Raw genomic sequence first — 16,716 nt, 5'->3', positions numbered from 1 at the left:
TGGGACACTTACCCTCTGGCGTTGTCAAGGTGAATAAGGAACCCATCATCCCCAAATTTGGTGAACATCTCATAATGGTGACGGTCCATATTGCCTGTAAAGGAGGAGGACATTGGAGATGAGGCCCCTAGGCCAGGGGGCAGGTGCTCCTGACCTCCTGTTTTCTCTCCAGGGCATGGGGGCCTTTTAGCAGTTCAGACAGGAGTCTGAACCCAGGGCCACAAGCTGTCATTTCCCCAGAGTGATCAGGGACGTTGTTGAGGGAGAAGGAAGCTAAACGAGCCAACAAACCCTAGTGTGGACTTTGCAAACCTAAGGCTTTCACTGTTTTCCCCAACCCCCGGGCCCGGGACTCGAACACTCCATGTTGATATTGGCTTTCCTCACCTGAGCTCCTCAACTGAGGCTTGTAGGAGGCAGACACAGGTTAACTTCCCACAGGGTGTGAGAGTGAGCGGGGTGGGGGCTGTGGGACTCCGGATCCGCACATGTGTGTGCTGGCCACCTTCAGCACTCTGTCCCCCTAGTCTTCCCCGGTCCCCAAGGGACTCAAAGGCAGATGACCAGCCCCTTCCCGAGGCCTACCCACTGCCCCCGTTCATTGGGCGCTCTGCTCTTTCCTTCCTGGTTTCCCCGCAATCGGTCCAGGGAATCAATGAGTTCAAACCTGAGGCCTAAACCTGAGGCCCAAACCTGAGGCCCGCTTGGGCCTGGCTGGCTCATATCTCTGCCTTTTGGGAGGGGAGCATGCTCACTTCTGTCCTCTGGGACCTCCGCCACTGCTGTGGCCGTGGGCGGTGTGGGGCTATTGAGTCCACATGGTTCGGGCTGCAACATGCCCAAGGGCAGGGAAAATCCCAGACCCACAGCAGAGCCTACTCTGCCAAGAGCCCCGGGCAGGGGACCTACCGATGAGGAAGTCGAAGATGGCCATGTCGATGATGTTGAGCAGCCGGTTGCTGCTGTTGTAGGGGTAGATCTGCTTCACGGTGTCGCAGTAAAGAGGATTGACCTCCCACCTGAGGGGGAGAACCAGTCCTGGGGCTGGAAAAGCCAAGATGGCAAGGTGTTGGGGGCCCTCCTCACATCTGTCCCCCCCACCCCAAAACCCCTGCCTGGCTCACCCTCTCACCCTGCCCTAGGCATGCAGACGGTAGCTGGGTACATTCGGGTGGACCCTGGGCGAAGACATGGGAGGCCGTAGAGTCCACAGGGTGAGAATTTTCTGGGTCCTTTGAGGACGTGTTTCCTGAGTATCCGCTGTGCTGGGTATCACACTGATGGCCAGCATATCACACTCCCGAGGGGTGATGATGGGGCAGTGTGGGGGGGGGGGGCAGCCTGGCTGCGTGTCCCCGACCTGCTTTCTCTGTAGCTCCTCTCACCGAGCCTTGGGCCCTGCAGCTCTCCTGAGACATCCCTTGCCCCCCATAAGCCGCTCTCTGTCTCTCTCACACATGCTCCTCTGCCTGGATCCACCCCGCCTCCCTGGGCCATGGCCCTTTCCATTGGGTGGGCTCCTAGCCTTCTCAAGTCCCTTAGGATCTGTCCTATTCTCCAGAACTTTGCTTCTCTGGGTTACTAATCCTCATGAATAGCACCAGGAACCTATTCACTCAGTCAACTAACATGAACTGAGTATCTACTGTGTGCCAGGGATGTGCTAAACCCTGGGATGTGACGATGGGGTCCTTGGCTTCACGGATTTACTCGGGGGGACCAGTGTCTCCTGTGGGCCCTCAGTGCTTCTCTGTATCACAGCAGGTGTTGCTGCGTTCGCAGAATCTGGCTATTCCTCTGACCCCAGCTTGACCACAGAGCTTCTTGTGTGTCTTTCATTTCTGTATCCCCCAGCACCTAGTGTTGGGTACATAGTAGGCTCTTTATAACTGAATAAATGAACTAAGGGGAGAGTAAACACAGGCCAGCTGGTCCCAGGATCTATATGCAATGAGGCAAAGGAAAACTGAGGTAGCTCTTGGGGTCCAAAAGCCAAGCTAGCCACAAGTCCTTGGTGTAGGAGACAGGGAACATGTCACTCTCACGTTGCTGTGGTCACTCTCAGGGACTAATGTGTGTGGCCATGTGGCCCGGGGCCAACTCACTCCTCTTTTCCCGCCAGTGTATAGGAGCGGATCCAGGGGTTGGGCACAGACAGCCTGGGGGCCAGGTTGAGGGACGGCAGGAACGCGGAGAGGGAGCCCTCCAGTAGGTGGGGGTTGCCACAGACAGCGTATTCGGTCTTGCACATGTAGGGGCACTTGGCGAAGAAGCACACGTTGCTGGCTGGAGGATGGGGCAGTGGAGAGGAGGCGTAAGAGAAGGGCCTCAGAGGCAGACCACCTTCCTGCCCCAGGAAGTCCACTGGGAGGGAAGGGGACCCCTGAACTTTTCCAGATGGTGAACACTCTTAAACCGAGCATCCTGTGCACCAATTTTCAAACGTCCCAGAGCAGAGAAAGTTCCCAGACCAGCTCCACTGCCTCCTGTCCATATGACCAGTGTTCTTGGTCCAGATGATGCCTGATTCCAGGGAGGTCGGCACTGTCATTAGGTGCCTGCCTGGTCTCGTTAGCATCTCATGTGTGACCTTTTCCCGCCCCCAGCTCCTCTTGTGTGAAGCTCAGGGGGACCAGGGTGGGATGCTGGATGACGGCATATGCCCGCCCCAGCAATGGACGTTGCCACTGGCAGGAGAGACCGCTGCTGAACGCAACGGCGGCCATGTTGGCCTGCTGTGTTCTTAGGCCCAGAAGATTGCTTTGGCCAGTACTCTACCTGGGGAGACAAAGAAAACACTCTGCAGGATTTCATTCTTGGTGATCTCTAAGATTTCCTTGGTGACATTGACTAGCCTCCCTGTTGTTGGTGGCACCCGTCGGAAGTCCAGAATCCTGAAAGAGAGAGAGCCCTAGTCAGATCTGAGGGACAGCCAGGAGTTCAATGGTCACCCATTAAAATGGACTGGCATTTCTGACCACACTCAGCTGCGGGGGTCCCCGCAGGGCTGAGTGGATGGTGTCCAGGGCAAACCTACATTGAAAGGGGTGGCAGAAGGGACAGAAGAGGATTCCTCATTCCATCAAGCCTTTTGGGCAAAACTTCCACCATCCAAGCTGTGTTCTAGGTTAGAGCTTCTCATATTCTAATGTGCATATGAGTCACACAAGACCTTGTTCAAATGCAGGCTCTGATTCAGTGGGGCCAGGGCGAGGCTGAAAGGCTCTCAGGTGGTGTTCACGAAGGAGACAAAGCGCCAGAAGGAAGACATTCCAGGGAGCTCCCACCTGGTGTCTTCCCCAGCATCCCTTCTTGAGACTGGCCCTCGCCGTCAATGCCCCTCTCCGTGGGGCCAGACCCTACCTGTCCAGGTGGAAAGCTGCAATCTCAGCATTGTGTCTCTGAAAGTCAATGAAGTAGAAGAAATCCGCGGGTGTCTCTTCATCTCGCTGCTGTCTGAAAAGAAGGAAGGAATCATGCCCTGGACGCAGACTTCAGCTGGGAGCCCGAGAAGACAGCCGATGAGCGGGACCGGGGGAAAAGGAAAGTGTACTTTTGTGCTTTGAATGTGTGCTAATGTACATATCGTTGATGGAGTGACAAATCAGGTGTGGCCAGTCACTCCCCGGGCTAGGAGACTTGCTTGGTAAGAGGACCCAGGCTTCCTGCAAGACGCTGCCTTGTTGGCACCCCCAACGCCAAGTCCCCTTAAGAACTTTGGTGACAGCAGCTGACTGTTAAAAAGCCCAGCAGCTGAGAGGGAAGAAATACAGACCTTCTTTCTGCAGATAGAACACAGGCGAGGGAACTGGCTAGTGAAAGCAGAACAGGGGAGACCCAGATGCTCAGGACTAAGAGAGGTGGGGTGCAAGACAGGGCTTTATAAAAGCAAAGTGCCCTAAAGATGCAATTCCATGACTGAGGTTTTTGAAGGACAGAGAGTTCTGGGACTTGGGGTGGTAGGGAGGAGTAACTGGACTGTCTTGTCCCCTCCAAGATACCTCGCTGGGTCATGAGAGCCGGCCAGCCAGAGGGTTGAGGGAGGAGGCTGGTGTAGAGGATGTGGATTTATATACGTTTTTAACTTGAATAGACGCCTGCGGAGCGTCAGCCTGCCTGAGCGTGGTGGGCTGGCTGGGCATGTCTGATCAGGAAGGTCCTTCTAGTCACGAAGGGCATCGAGGCTCCTGGCCTCAACACTAATAAACCTGGAGGGATGATGATCTTTGAATAATTTTATAATCTACAGTGTTAGATGACACCATAGGTGCAAACGCAACTTAAATGTAAATAAACATAATGTTGCAGAAAGCTGAAAACAAACAGCACCAGCCATGGGAACAGTGGAGTGCATTTCTGAGTGCTGGTAAACACAGGGAGGGGCTGCCCTAAGTCGGGCTTCTATTTTGAAAGGTGTAGCCACTTGTTCAGCCCAGCCTGGGCTGGACCTGCCTCTCCTCATCACTCACTGGTTTTGGACCAAAACTCCCCCAGGGCTGCCCAGGCTGGACCTGAGGCAAGGAAGGCAGTCGCTTACCTCATGGGTTTGAACATGGCCTTCCCGAAGTCCGAGAACCTCAGAACCAGCTTGAGGTGGACCCCACTGGGTTTCACAACTGTCAGGGGACAAGGGAGAATTAACCACGCTTCTGGGGCAAAGTTCAGGGCCCTGACCCTTTGGTCATTCAATAAACCCAACTGATTTCATCTGTTTTTTCTAGAGACTGGAATTTGCTTTTTGAGGCCTGCAGGGTAAATTCCATCGCTTCTGGGCTGAGGGGAGTGTGCCCAGGAGGTCAAGACAATAGCTTTCCTGCTGCTATGGGAACAGGGCCGACAGTATGGGTTTTGGCCAGACAGGCACTCACAGAAAACCCCAGAGAATGTTTCTCGAAGAACTGACTCCTTCCTCTTTGCACTTCACTGGCACCTTGTAGCTTCTGAGTATGCCGTCTGCTATCTTGCATTACTAGACTAGTTTGTCTGTATATCTTCCTCTGTAAGGCTGCACATCTGGGCTGGGACAGGGCTGGGGGCACAAGGCACCTAAGATGCCCTCACATGACCCTGACCAGTGCGAGTTGCCTCCTGACCTGTCGTGTCCCGGGCACCTCACTGGCCCACCCTGTCCCGGCACCACTGGGAGCCCGGAGGGTCACGACAATGTCTCACTCACCTCTATATTCTATAAAACGGCAAAAGGTGATAAACCTCTGTCTTTCAAACACGTCACGACACACAGAGAAATGTCTGGTGTATGTTTGGTCCACTGAGGTGAGTGGATGAGGCTACTCGTGGCCAGTGGTGACTGGTCTGGGGGCCTCGAGGCCCAGGTCTGGCCTGGCCACTCTGGGGGCTGTGTGGTGCCCGGGCACAACTGTGCCTAATTCATGATACCCTGGGAGGGGGCAGTGCTGCCCCCAATGATTAATGGCCAATGGTCAATGATTAATGATTCTATTAATCATTGACCCCAGAGAGGGGGTCTCAACCTCGGCTGTATTAGAACCACTAGGAATGGTTTAAGAGGCTGATGCCCAGACCCCTCCCTTTGCAATTGAACCGAAACCTGGGGTGGAGGCCAGGCCTCTGCACTTTGTAGACTCGCCAGGAGACTCTGAAACGTTGTGGGGCCTGAGAACCACTGTCCTTCTCAACTGGTGTTTCAATTACTGCTTGAATATAACTACTTGTACAACCTCTTCTTGAACCTGCAAGTACAGTCCACTCCCTTGAGGACTTTGTTAACATCAGACTCTGATTCAGAAACTCAGAGGGGGGCTGAGAGTTTGTATTTCTAACAAGCTCCTCAATGATGCAAGGATGCTGCCCAGACCACCCACGGAGCAGCAGGGACTTTTCTGTGGTGTGGGTGCGTGGGGAGAAATGCTGACTTCTTGGAGATTAGGCAGAGAGAGTCATGCCCCTGCAACTCCCAACCAGGACCCCCATGGAGGGGCCGATGGGCCCTTCCCATTGCTGCCAGGTCCAGGGCTCACACAGCTGTGGTCGTGAAGGGCTGGGTGGAGCCAGGGCCACGTCACTTACTCTGGGTGCAGTCACAGGCCCCAAGCAAGGCTTTCTCGTCCTGGCTGTAATCTGTGGAGGAGACGGGCAGTAAGAAGGTTCAGCTGTGTTTAGCAGGGCCAACAACCTGGGGCCCTGGATTCTGGCCCAGACATTAGAGGGGACACTGTGAGGCAACCTGGGGCCCTTCCTTGCCCATTCAATAGGGGGGCTCTTGGAGCCCCAGCTGGCTGCCATCTCTCACCTTGCTTCATCTCAGGTCCCGGGCTCACTAGCCCTTCAGTGGATATTCCAGCAGCACCTGGTTGGGAGCTTGGTGCTGGCTGTTTCTCTGTCGCTTAGATTGTCACAGTGCTTGACTGAACAGACTGGGAGACAGCAGGCCTGTGTTTGAATCCCAAGTCCACTACTGGCCTTGGCCAAGTTGTTTAACCTCCGAGTCTCCGTTTTCCCATCAGTAAAGTGGCAACGATAATGTGCACGCCATAAGCTCACTGTGTAAGACAGTTGTCTGGCTGAAAAAAGCACTTGTGAGATGCTGGTGATCACCTTGCCTTATGCGGGTGGACACCTCCTTATGGGCCGTGATAAGACTGTGGTTGTCAGAGCTCTTTCAAAGGGAAGCGGTCAACGTCTATAGTTCTTTCTTCCTCCCTTCCTTTCTCCCTTTCTCTCTTTCCCTTTCCTTCCCTTCCCTTCCCTTCCTGTTTCTTTTCCTTTTCTTTTCCTTTATCAGGAGTCAGAGTCAACCCTTTACTATTTCACCCCAGAGCCCAGGTGGTTTACCCAGCCTTTCAGGGAACAGCCAGTCCATCCTGTGTGATCCTGGGGGACCTCACCTGCACTGATAGTGGGAAGGTGGCTCATGTCCTGGAGGAGTTCGCTGACGATGGGACTGGACCGGGGGTACAACCCGTGGCGGTTGATTCCCAGGTGGAACTGGACCCAGCTGGCCTCGGGTCGGAACTGCAGCGGGGGGTCCAGGGAAGTGAGGTTCAGCTGCTGTCTATATATCTTGTGTCGTCTGAAAGAGCAGGAGAGGTTTCTATTTTTTTAACTGGAGGAACATGAATGCAAAGACCTGCCAAGATACCTTGTCTGGACTCATTCATTCAACAAGAGCATTAAGCACCTACCATGTGTGGCAAAACAGCTACATGGCCCTTGGAGAGCTTACAATCTAGGCAGCGAAACAGGCTAACAATTAATCCAATACCATACACAATACAAAATACCTAATACAAACTGTGACAAATATTATGCAGGAAAAGGGCAGATGTTTAAAAGTAGAATTGGGGACCTCATATAATCTGGGATCTCAGGAAGTGATCCTGAGTGTCTTTGTGTACTTTCCCATTAGAAAAATCTCTATCTTTTCAAAAAATTATATTTTATTGATTATGCTATTACAGTTGTCTGGATTTTTTTCCCCTTCCCTCCCCCCTCCACCCAGCATCCCCATTCCCTCAGGCAATCTCCACACCATTGTTCAGGTCCATGGGTCATGCATATAAGCTCCTTGGCTACTCCATTTCCTATTCTGTACTTTACATCCCCATGGCTGTCCTGTAACTACCTCTTTGTACTTCTTAATCCTCTTACCTCTTTACCCATTCCCCTACACCCCCCCTCCCATCTAACAACCATCAAAATGCTCTATGTATCCATGACTCTGTCTCTGTTCTTCTTGATTGCTTAGTTTGTTTTTTAGATTCAATTGTTGATAGAGTTGTATTTTTTGCCATTTTATTGTTCATAGTTTTGATCTTCTTTTCTTACATAAATCCCTTTAACATTTCATATAATAATGGTTTGGTGATGATGAACTCCTTTAGTTTTCTTGTCTGGGGAGCTCTTTATCTGCCCTTCAATTCTAAATGGTGTCTGCTGGGTAGAGCAATCTTGGCTGTAGTTCCGTGCTTTTCATGACTTTAAATATTTCTTGCCAATCCCTTCTAGCAAAGTTTCTTTTGAGAAATCAGCTGACAGTCTTATGGGAACTCCCTTGAAGGTAACTAACTTCTTTTCTCTTGATGCTTTTAAGGTTCTCTCTTTATCTTTAAACTTTAGCATTTTAATTATGATGTATCTTGGAGTGGGCCTCTTTGCATCCATCTTGTTTGGGACTTTCTGTGCTTCCTGGACTTGCATGTCTATTTCCTTCACCAAGTTAGGGACATTTCCTTTCATTATTTTTTCAAATAGATTTCCAATTTCTTGCTCTTTCTCTTTTCCTTCTGGCACCTCCGTGTAAATGTCGGACCTCTTGAAGTTGTCCCAGAGGCTGCATATACTATCCTCATTTTTTTTGGATTCTCTTTTCTTCTTGTCATTCTGATGGGTTGTTTTTTACTTTATTATGTTCCATATCATTGATTTGATTCTTGACTTCATCCATTCTACTGTTCTTTCCCTGTAAATCATTCTTTATTTCAATGAGTGTATCCTTCATTTCTGACTGGATCTCTTTTATGCTGTTGAGGTCCTCACTAAGTTCCTTAAGCATCCTTATAACCAGTGTTTTGAATTCTGCATCTGATAGATTGCTTATCTCCATTTTTTTTTACGTCTTTTTTCTGGCATTTTGATCTGTTCTTTCATTTGGGCCATGTTTCTTTGTCTCCTCTTTGTCTCCTCTTTGTCTCACTTTGGCATCCTTCCTGTGTTTGTTTCTATGTATTAGGTAGAGCTGCTATGACTGTATGTTTTGGTAGTGTGTCCTAATGTAGTACATGCCCTATAGGGTCCAGTGGCACAGCCTCCCCTATCACCCAAGATGGGTACTCAAGGTGTGACCTTTGTGTGGGCTGAGTACACCCTCCTCTTGTAGTTGAGCCTTGGTTGCTGTTGGCAGGTCAATGAGAGGGATTTACCCAGGCCAGTCAGCTGCAAGGATTGGATGTAATCACTGACCACCAACATCTGGAGGATCAGCTGTGGGTTGGTGGTGCTCTGTCATGGTCTGTAGCTGTCAGCTGGGTGCACTGGCCTTGGGGTTCCCAGGTGGTGCAGGCCAAGGTCAGCTCCCACCTGTGTTTTGCCCAGGGCCACTCGGCCTGAGCTATAAAGCAATCTGAGATGGCTGCTACTTGTGCTGGGCTTGGCGATTCCCACGTGAAGCCAAGCTGTGAATCTAGGCTGACTGCTGCTAGTGCTGGGCCAGGGACTCACTGAGGTCAGCTGTTGCTTGTTAGAAAGGATTTAGGAAGTTGTGAAGCGGGAGCCTGAGACCAGCCATTCATATGGAAGAGCAGCTTGGGTGGGCCCATAAGTTGTGTGGGGTGGAGTTTCTGGGGATCTCCAAGGCAGGTCAGTGTTAGCCAGTTTGATAGAATCTCAGATATGGCACCAGCTAGCCAGCTCTGTGTGGGGAGGGTTTAGAAAAGGGACAATGTCCTCTGTTTGCCTTGATGTTCGACTCTTCAGTTGCACCCTGTATACCACCGATGCCTTTCAAGCTGCTACCCCAGTGCTGGAGCTCAGAGGGAGTGAGTCTGGGTAGGTGAGTCCATGTGTGGGTCCTTTAAGAGGAACTGCTTGGGGCTCCAGAAGTTTCTTCCACTGATTCAATCCCTGCTGGTTTGCTACCAAAAGTTGTGGGGACTTATGTTCCTGGCAGTGGAACTCTGGGTTGGGGGGCCCAGTGTAGGGCTGGGACTCCTTGCTCCTGAGATATCCCTCTTGAATTTTTATCCACCACACATGGGTGAGGGACCAGCCTGTTCCACATCTGTGCCTCTCCTACCAGTCTGAATGGATGTAGTTTCTTTAATTCTATAGTTGTCAGACTTCCATTAAACTCGATTTCTGATGGTTTGGAGTGATGGCTGTTCTATATTTTAGTTGTAATTTTGATGTGGTTGTGTGAAGAGGTGAGCCATGTCTGCCTACGCTGCCATCTTGACTGGAATGAAAATGTCTGTATCTTCTATTTCCCAATATTTTCTGAACTAAGGAGTCAGGAGATAGGGGAGCAAAGGTAACTTGTGAGAATGAAAAAAATAGAAGGTGTGGATCCTTAAGTAGAGCTAGAAGCCGAGTTAGACTAATTAATATGCTGTATAGGAAAAGAATTAATTATCCACTTACTGTTTGTCCCACCCAGGAGCTGTTTCCACCAGGGGAAAAAGAAAAGAGTAAAAAGCAATGTCGCTGCCATTGAGCGGCGTGAAGTCTAGCATGGGAGACAAATTGCATGTCTCTGACATGATCAGAGCAACATATAAGGCAGTTGTAAATCGATGGCTAGACCTGTGGTTTGGACGAAAACACTGTAACATGTTTGAGAAAGGAAAGATAGTTCTATGACAAGACAGGCAGAAGAAGACCACAGTGGAAGAAGGTGGACTTCAGCTGGGTTCGGTGGGTGGTGTCTGCAGGAAGGAGGAGATGTGGAGGGTGCTGGTGGATGGGGGACAATCTGAGCGCTAGGAGAGGCAGGCCAGGGCAGGTGTATCTGAGGATTAGAGAGCAAGGCTGAATAAATGCATGGTTGAGGGCAAGACGGAAGCCGCCTGACTAGACAGAAGGGAAACGGGTCTGTTGCCCTCTGGCTGGGTAAAGCCGACGATGGCGTCAGGGCTTGGGTGTCCCTGTACATCCTCATTTCTCACACTGGGACACCCCCCTCCCCCAAGGTCTGCGATGGAGCAGACAACAAACCAAACTCGGCCGATATACCTGGAGTGTTCGATTTTCTTATTGGTCGACAGTTTTTAAAATTACCTTTCTATTAAACAGAAATGTTATGGGGAAGAAAGCAAAATACGTGATCATTTTTAAGATAAAACCCTAATTTTCAAAGAAAATTTCACTTGGTCATCTCAGGCTCCAAGTCCAAGAATCCAGACCCTCAGGGGTGGAGGGCGTTTTTTACCCTGCACTGCCCCTAGTGGAGGAGCTTGGGAAGTGCTGAATACCGACTTGGCCTCTGTGGTCTTCCCACTGGGGGTGGGGAGAGTTTTGAATCATTGACATAATTATTTCAAGTGACACATTTTAAAGTGCTTCAGACCTAGGGCTTTATGAAAATCCAGGGAAAGGGCAAATGGTTGACCAGGTCAATAGGCCTCCTGCCAGATTAAAAAACAAACAAACAATATTAACATGTCTTTTTATTTGAAAAAACAGTCTGCCAGGCTCTAGTTCCCAAGGCTACTTTGAGGCTAAAGCTCCGCAATTGCTGGACTCTCTGGGGAGTCTGATGGAAGGAATGCACAGTCCCGAGCTAAGTTCGTCATCCTGAACCAGGACAACACAGAAAATCAGGAGAAAGAGAAACAATTATTCTGGGGAAGAGGGTGGGGAAGGGTGGAGTTTCCTTAAGTGGAGCTGGTAGTCCATGGATTCCAGCTACTGCAGCAGCTGGGGTTACAGCATCCAAATGAAAAAACAAGTGTGGCAAACTGGGTGTCCCTTCTAGATAAGAACCAAGTGCTCTTTAAGCGTCCCATGTCTACTGTGAGGTACGGACACGTGGCTCTCTGGTGTGCTATTCAGCCTTTCCCAGAACTGGTCACAACCTGGGGAGAGGGTGGGAGGGGGAAGGAAGGGCGTCCCAGCATCCTTCCCCCTTCTGCTGTGTCTCACACTGCACTGGTTTGGAGAGGTGGTGTCACCTCCCACCCTGCACAGCCCACACGCCAAGGGGGTGACGGAGCCCGGCTATCACCTCTGCCCCTTGGGTTCCAGTCAGGACCCTGAAGTTTGTTCCCATGTCACAATTATTAAAAAATTTTCTCATAAACAAACAAAACCACTTCCTAATCCCCTGTGAGTCAATAGGATCAACTCTTTTTCAATAACTGCTGTTATCACTCAGGGCCTTCTGAGCCCCTTGCTTCATGTCCAGACTGAATTAGAGTTCTTAGTTCGTTTGTTCATCTTCTGGACAACCCCACTCTTTTTCTTAGGCTGTTTCTAAGTCTTCAGTGCACATGACAGCAGTCCTCACCTGCGGGACTCCTTCAAGGGCCGTCTCAAACGCTCCCATCTCCAGCAGGAGCACTTACTGACTCTCCCAAATAAAGAATAAACAGCACAAAAGCAGAATGCAAGACCTGTTTGTGTGACAGCGATGACAATGACAAAGTTCCACTCCTGCTGAATGAGGTGAGCAGACACGAATAAGCACCAAGAAGCTGAGCGGGAACTAATCAGAAGTGCAGCAGTAGAAATGGACACAGACTTTTGTGTTACCAAGGCCTGTCCTGCCTCTTCCCAGAATGACCTTGAGGCTTGGGCTAGGTGCCATTGCCACACACACGATCTCATGTGACCTGCCAGCCACCGCACCTGATACACATGCTTATGCCCAATTTGCAGATGAGAAGACTGAGGACAGGGCATGGCCTTCAGAGAAGTACTTTAACCCCTCTGAGCCTCAGTTTACCTATTGTGGAAAATGGGGATACTGACAGCTGCCTCATTGTGTTGTAGGAATTAAGTGTAGTAACATCCAGCCACAGAGTGGGTGTCCAATACTGGCAGCTCTCTGCATTATTAGTGTTTATGAAGACCAGAGACCCGGTGGAGGATAGGTTTTCAGTGGGTAACCAGAAACAACCAGCTTTTCATGCCAGAGCAAATCCCTCTGGAACATCCCAGAAGCAAGGGCACAACACCTACGTCACGCTGTTGCGTTAGCCACTGCTGTGCCTTGGCCTGTCTGCAATGTCCGGGATCATCCAGGAATGGGACCTGGAATCCTGCTGAAGCTTGTCTGCGGTCTCTCCACGCACAAACTAAGCACAAACTGTCCTTTGAATGTTCAGGCAGGCCTGGCCTTGGGGGCATCTGCTGGCCTGGGGCGGGGTGAGGAGCCTGGAGCTGGGCACTTCAGCTGCTCCTGGTGGGCTGAGTGGGGCCCTGGGTTTTCTTCCTGGGATGTGGGGAGCTGAGAGCGCATGGAGGGGGACAACCTGTGCCCCAGTCCCTTCTGGGATCCCGAGGGCAGAGCCACTGGGGTGCAGTGTTAATCAGCCAGGTGCTACAGGTAAGCCTGGCAAGGAAGTGGGGCAGCTGGACTCAGAGGGTTCCAGGAGGACCGGATCCCCATGAGCCTAATCACTGGAACTTACAGCGCTGGTCCAAAAGCACTCTGTTCTAGAGAAAATTTAAAGCACATTATAGTAAACTTCTGTGGGAATGGGCTCTTGAATGAAATCTGTACATCTGTTCGAGCCACCTGTCTGTTTTTATAGTCTTTCTCTTGATATTCATTTCAGAAGGATATTTCTCAGAGTTGTTTTTATCACGGTGGCGACGAGTCTGGAAAGTTCCCCCTCTGTGATGTCTTCTCCCTCCTGTGACCAAGAAGGGTTAGTAGGGGCCTGTTGCTTAGGCAGTTGGGGGGACCATCTTACAGAAACAAAGTACAAAACTGCAAATACAAAATTAGGCATGGGAATGACTATTTAGACTGAGAAAAGATGTCAACAAGTTACTAGTGCCTTGAAGATTTCGGTCACTCTCTTCTGAGATGTCATACTCATGTGGAAATACCCCGCCTACGCTCCCCGCCAGCTTCCCTCCCCACCCGACAGCGCTCTGCACTCGCAGGGCAGGCAGAGACCCTGGGCTGAAGCGTTAGCAGTTTCATGGAAAATGTGCCTGTGAATCATGCAGTTCACAACCCAGAAATGCCTACCGAGTCCCCCGTATGCCACTTTCAGGCCCTTTATTTTAGGGAAGTCAGAGGCTTTATCTCCTGGACCTTCTTGGTTCTCCTAGCCAGTGCCTGAGTATGAGGACATCAGAACAGCAGCCCTGCGTGGACGTGACTGAGGCCAACAAGGATATGGGCTTTTGGAAATGCCTTTTCTGTTCACCATTCGGAGGGACTTGATTTCTGACACCAAGCCCTGAGCTCCTGCTGGTGGCATGCGCTCACTACAGACTCCTGTGGAACGACCAGCTCTCCCCCAAATGCACCTTCACAGACTGGTTCACTCACCGTCAGAATCCTGTGGCTCATCATGAACAGGCCACAGAATGCTGATGAAGTCTCCCTGCCACTCTATCCCATGAGCTCAAAGGGCATATCTCCGATGTCATCCCTTTCTGTTCATCTGCCTCCTCATCCATTTTTACATCTGTGCCCTGGAGGCTGAGGGCAGCCCACAGCGGCTGTGAGGCAACGTTAGGGAGCCAGAGCTGAAGCCATCTGGCAGACATCACAGTGAGTTCCCTAATTGCTCCTCATTTCACTTCCCCAGACAGAAATAGAGTCCCCCTCTGCCTCCTCGCACTGCAGCTCTGGGCCGAGGCTCCCCTTTGACTTCCCAGGTTCCATTCCCTCGTCCCCACCCCAGGGAGAGGGACCTGACAGCCCAGAAATGCAACCAGGGTGCTTAATCCAGGCAGGGAGAGCACTACCGTAGACAGTGGTCAGACACTTGGAGGGTATCACAGAAGATGTTAGCTATGTGCAGCTGGGGACCTGGCGATAAAGTGACCCAAAATGTGATAATTTCTCTTCATGGTCTTAGCAAAGTGGCTACACTTGCCTTTTGCAGACTTGGTTCATTCTGTTAGGGATGACCTAACAGAATGAACTGGATGCCCATAGCAAGCTGGGAGGGACATTCCAGGACCTGGGACTATGATCTCAGTGAGACACCTGCTTCTCTATCTTCAAAACAACTTCCAGAGCAGTCGCTGAAGATGTGAGTGGAGTGGACACCCTGGAGAAGAAGGCAAGAATGATCCCTGGCTGAAGGAATCCCCAAAGTCAAAGCAGGACACTAGCAGATGCCTCTGGGGCAACTTGGCTCCAGACACTAGCTGGGCCAAGTTGCCCAGATTCTATCCTGGGGCATAGAGCTGAGCACCAGAAATGACTAACGAACATCGCTGGTTGCACGCACATAAATTTGGAAAGAGCTGCAAATCACAGGCCCTCTTGGAGAGTCACAGTTACATAATGGCAGTAAGGGCTCTGAGAGGTCCCGCAGTCAGAGAGCATTTGTCAGCTTCCTTTCCATAGCACCTGTGGATGTACCTTAGATTCTGTGTCGCACGCAGTCCTTTTGGGAAACACCGAACATTAACACTGGACTGAGAGTGCCCTCAACCGAACGCTGGTGTGAGGATCCACAGAGTACGGGTCCCAGGGCTGCAGACTGTTTCCCCTCCCAGGACAGCCGCCTCGCTAGTGTAGACCAGAGGTTCTCAAGTTGGGGCAGCTTCGCCCCTCAGGGGTCACAATATCGAGAGACAGTTTTGCGTCATAGTCAATGCAGGGAGTGCTCAGCGATGCTGCTGAACATCCTCCGATGCAAGGGAGAGCCCAGCGCAACAGAAGGGTACCTGGCCCAGGTGTCAGTAGTGCTGAGGTTGAGAAACCTGGGCTGAAGCCACAGACTGATGAGCGAATAAAGCACTTATTGCTCTGAGGGTGACCTGGAAATGGCTATGATGGATTCTGGACTCTGCAACTTAATGGTTTCCATAGATAGCACGAGAGCCCTCCTCGGGCCTCCTAAGCTTTCTCTGCCTTCAGCGCAGCAAAAACTGGAAAGGCGGCTTAACTGTTTAAAACAACAAATGTGCGTCATACTCGCTTGTCGTCAGACCAACCTGACAAGCATATTGATAAAATGCAAACACGTGTTAATTGCAAATAATGTGATATTGATCCAGTTAAATGTCATAATTTTGGTTCTTTTCAATTCTCCAACTGTGAGCATTAAGATAAGCATGTTTCACATGTGCACACACCCACACCCACATTACACACACCACACACATCACACATGCACACACATTAGACACACACCACACACATCACATATATACACACACAACTCACACACACACACACGCCACACACATACATACATATTGCACACACACCACACATACTCTGTCAGCAAATGACACTGGTGAATATGTGTCCTCTTTCTCAAGTACCATTTTTCCGAGTGTAGAAAACAGCAGCACTCAGGGTGGATCAAGAAAAAGGAGGAGCTTTACGAATCCCGCCAAGGGTCCCCTAATAATCAAGGGTTTACCAGAATATACGTATTTTTAGAAGTGCTTGAACTTTGCCTTGCTGCCTGTCACACAGGCATGCGCATTTGAAGGAGATCTGTGTGTAGAGGGATCGGAGTGCATGGGGTTGCAATAGGGGGTTGGGCTGGGGCACATATTTTCATGGTTCGTAGGCCCATTTCCTGGTGGCCCACCCACAGATTAAATTCTTTCAGGTCCTTGGCCTGTGAGTTACTGCTAATTTGTATGACATGATTTCCCCCTCTGATTTACAAACTGAATGATTGCAGATCTTGGCCCGTTTTCCTCCTCAGTCTGAGCAGTCAGCCACGGGGCAGGATGATTTACTGAGACATTAATGGCTGTTTTGTTCTTACAGAATTTCACAAACCCCTGTGCTAAGAAGGTAGCAGGTGTCTGTGTCTTGCTGCCTCAGAGGGTGTTTATGATCCCATACCGAGTAGATGTTTAGACGGGGTACCCTGCTCCTTCTTTGGCTTTGTTTTTTTATTCCTGGAAAGCCAACATGCTAGACAGGGGTTTGACAGAGAGTAGGATGCGCCTATAGAAGCTCAGACTTTGGGGGAAGCAAGCAGATCCTCCATGGTTAGGAGCGGAAAGGTGGTTGGGGGTTGTGTGTCTGTCCTGGAGGTGAGCCAGGATGGCGGGCAGTGGCTGTGCACTGTGCAAATAACC

The 16,716-nt window shown here is 50.6% G+C and overlaps 1 protein-coding gene and 1 long non-coding RNA gene across 2 annotated transcripts in view; both read right to left on the bottom strand.

Annotated features, from left to right (window-relative positions):
* Nucleotides 1-16,716, bottom strand: part of FAM20A (FAM20A golgi associated secretory pathway pseudokinase) — a 31,456-nt gene that overhangs the window by 2,400 nt on the left and 12,340 nt on the right. The window contains exons 2-9 of the mRNA XM_028521693.2: nucleotides 6,867-7,051; nucleotides 6,049-6,099; nucleotides 4,538-4,616; nucleotides 3,364-3,456; nucleotides 2,779-2,894; nucleotides 2,106-2,286; nucleotides 910-1,019; nucleotides 13-94 (exon numbers count right to left, since the gene is read on the bottom strand). Coding sequence (XP_028377494.1) covers nucleotides 13-94; nucleotides 910-1,019; nucleotides 2,106-2,286; nucleotides 2,779-2,894; nucleotides 3,364-3,456; nucleotides 4,538-4,616; nucleotides 6,049-6,099; nucleotides 6,867-7,051 — 897 coding nt within the window. The remainder of the gene's footprint in view (nucleotides 1-12; nucleotides 95-909; nucleotides 1,020-2,105; nucleotides 2,287-2,778; nucleotides 2,895-3,363; nucleotides 3,457-4,537; nucleotides 4,617-6,048; nucleotides 6,100-6,866; nucleotides 7,052-16,716) is intronic.
* LOC118502157 lies at nucleotides 5,455-6,042 on the bottom strand. Its single transcript, XR_004904846.1, has 2 exons — nucleotides 5,691-6,042; nucleotides 5,455-5,649 (listed from the first exon to the last, which is right to left on the bottom strand). It is a non-coding gene; the product is annotated as an uncharacterized LOC118502157 (long non-coding RNA).

Source organism: Phyllostomus discolor, chromosome 8, assembly GCF_004126475.2.
Source record: "Phyllostomus discolor isolate MPI-MPIP mPhyDis1 chromosome 8, mPhyDis1.pri.v3, whole genome shotgun sequence".
Taxonomy (NCBI): domain Eukaryota; kingdom Metazoa; phylum Chordata; class Mammalia; order Chiroptera; family Phyllostomidae; genus Phyllostomus; species Phyllostomus discolor.
This window is presented reverse-complemented; position numbering and strand designations above follow the sequence as displayed.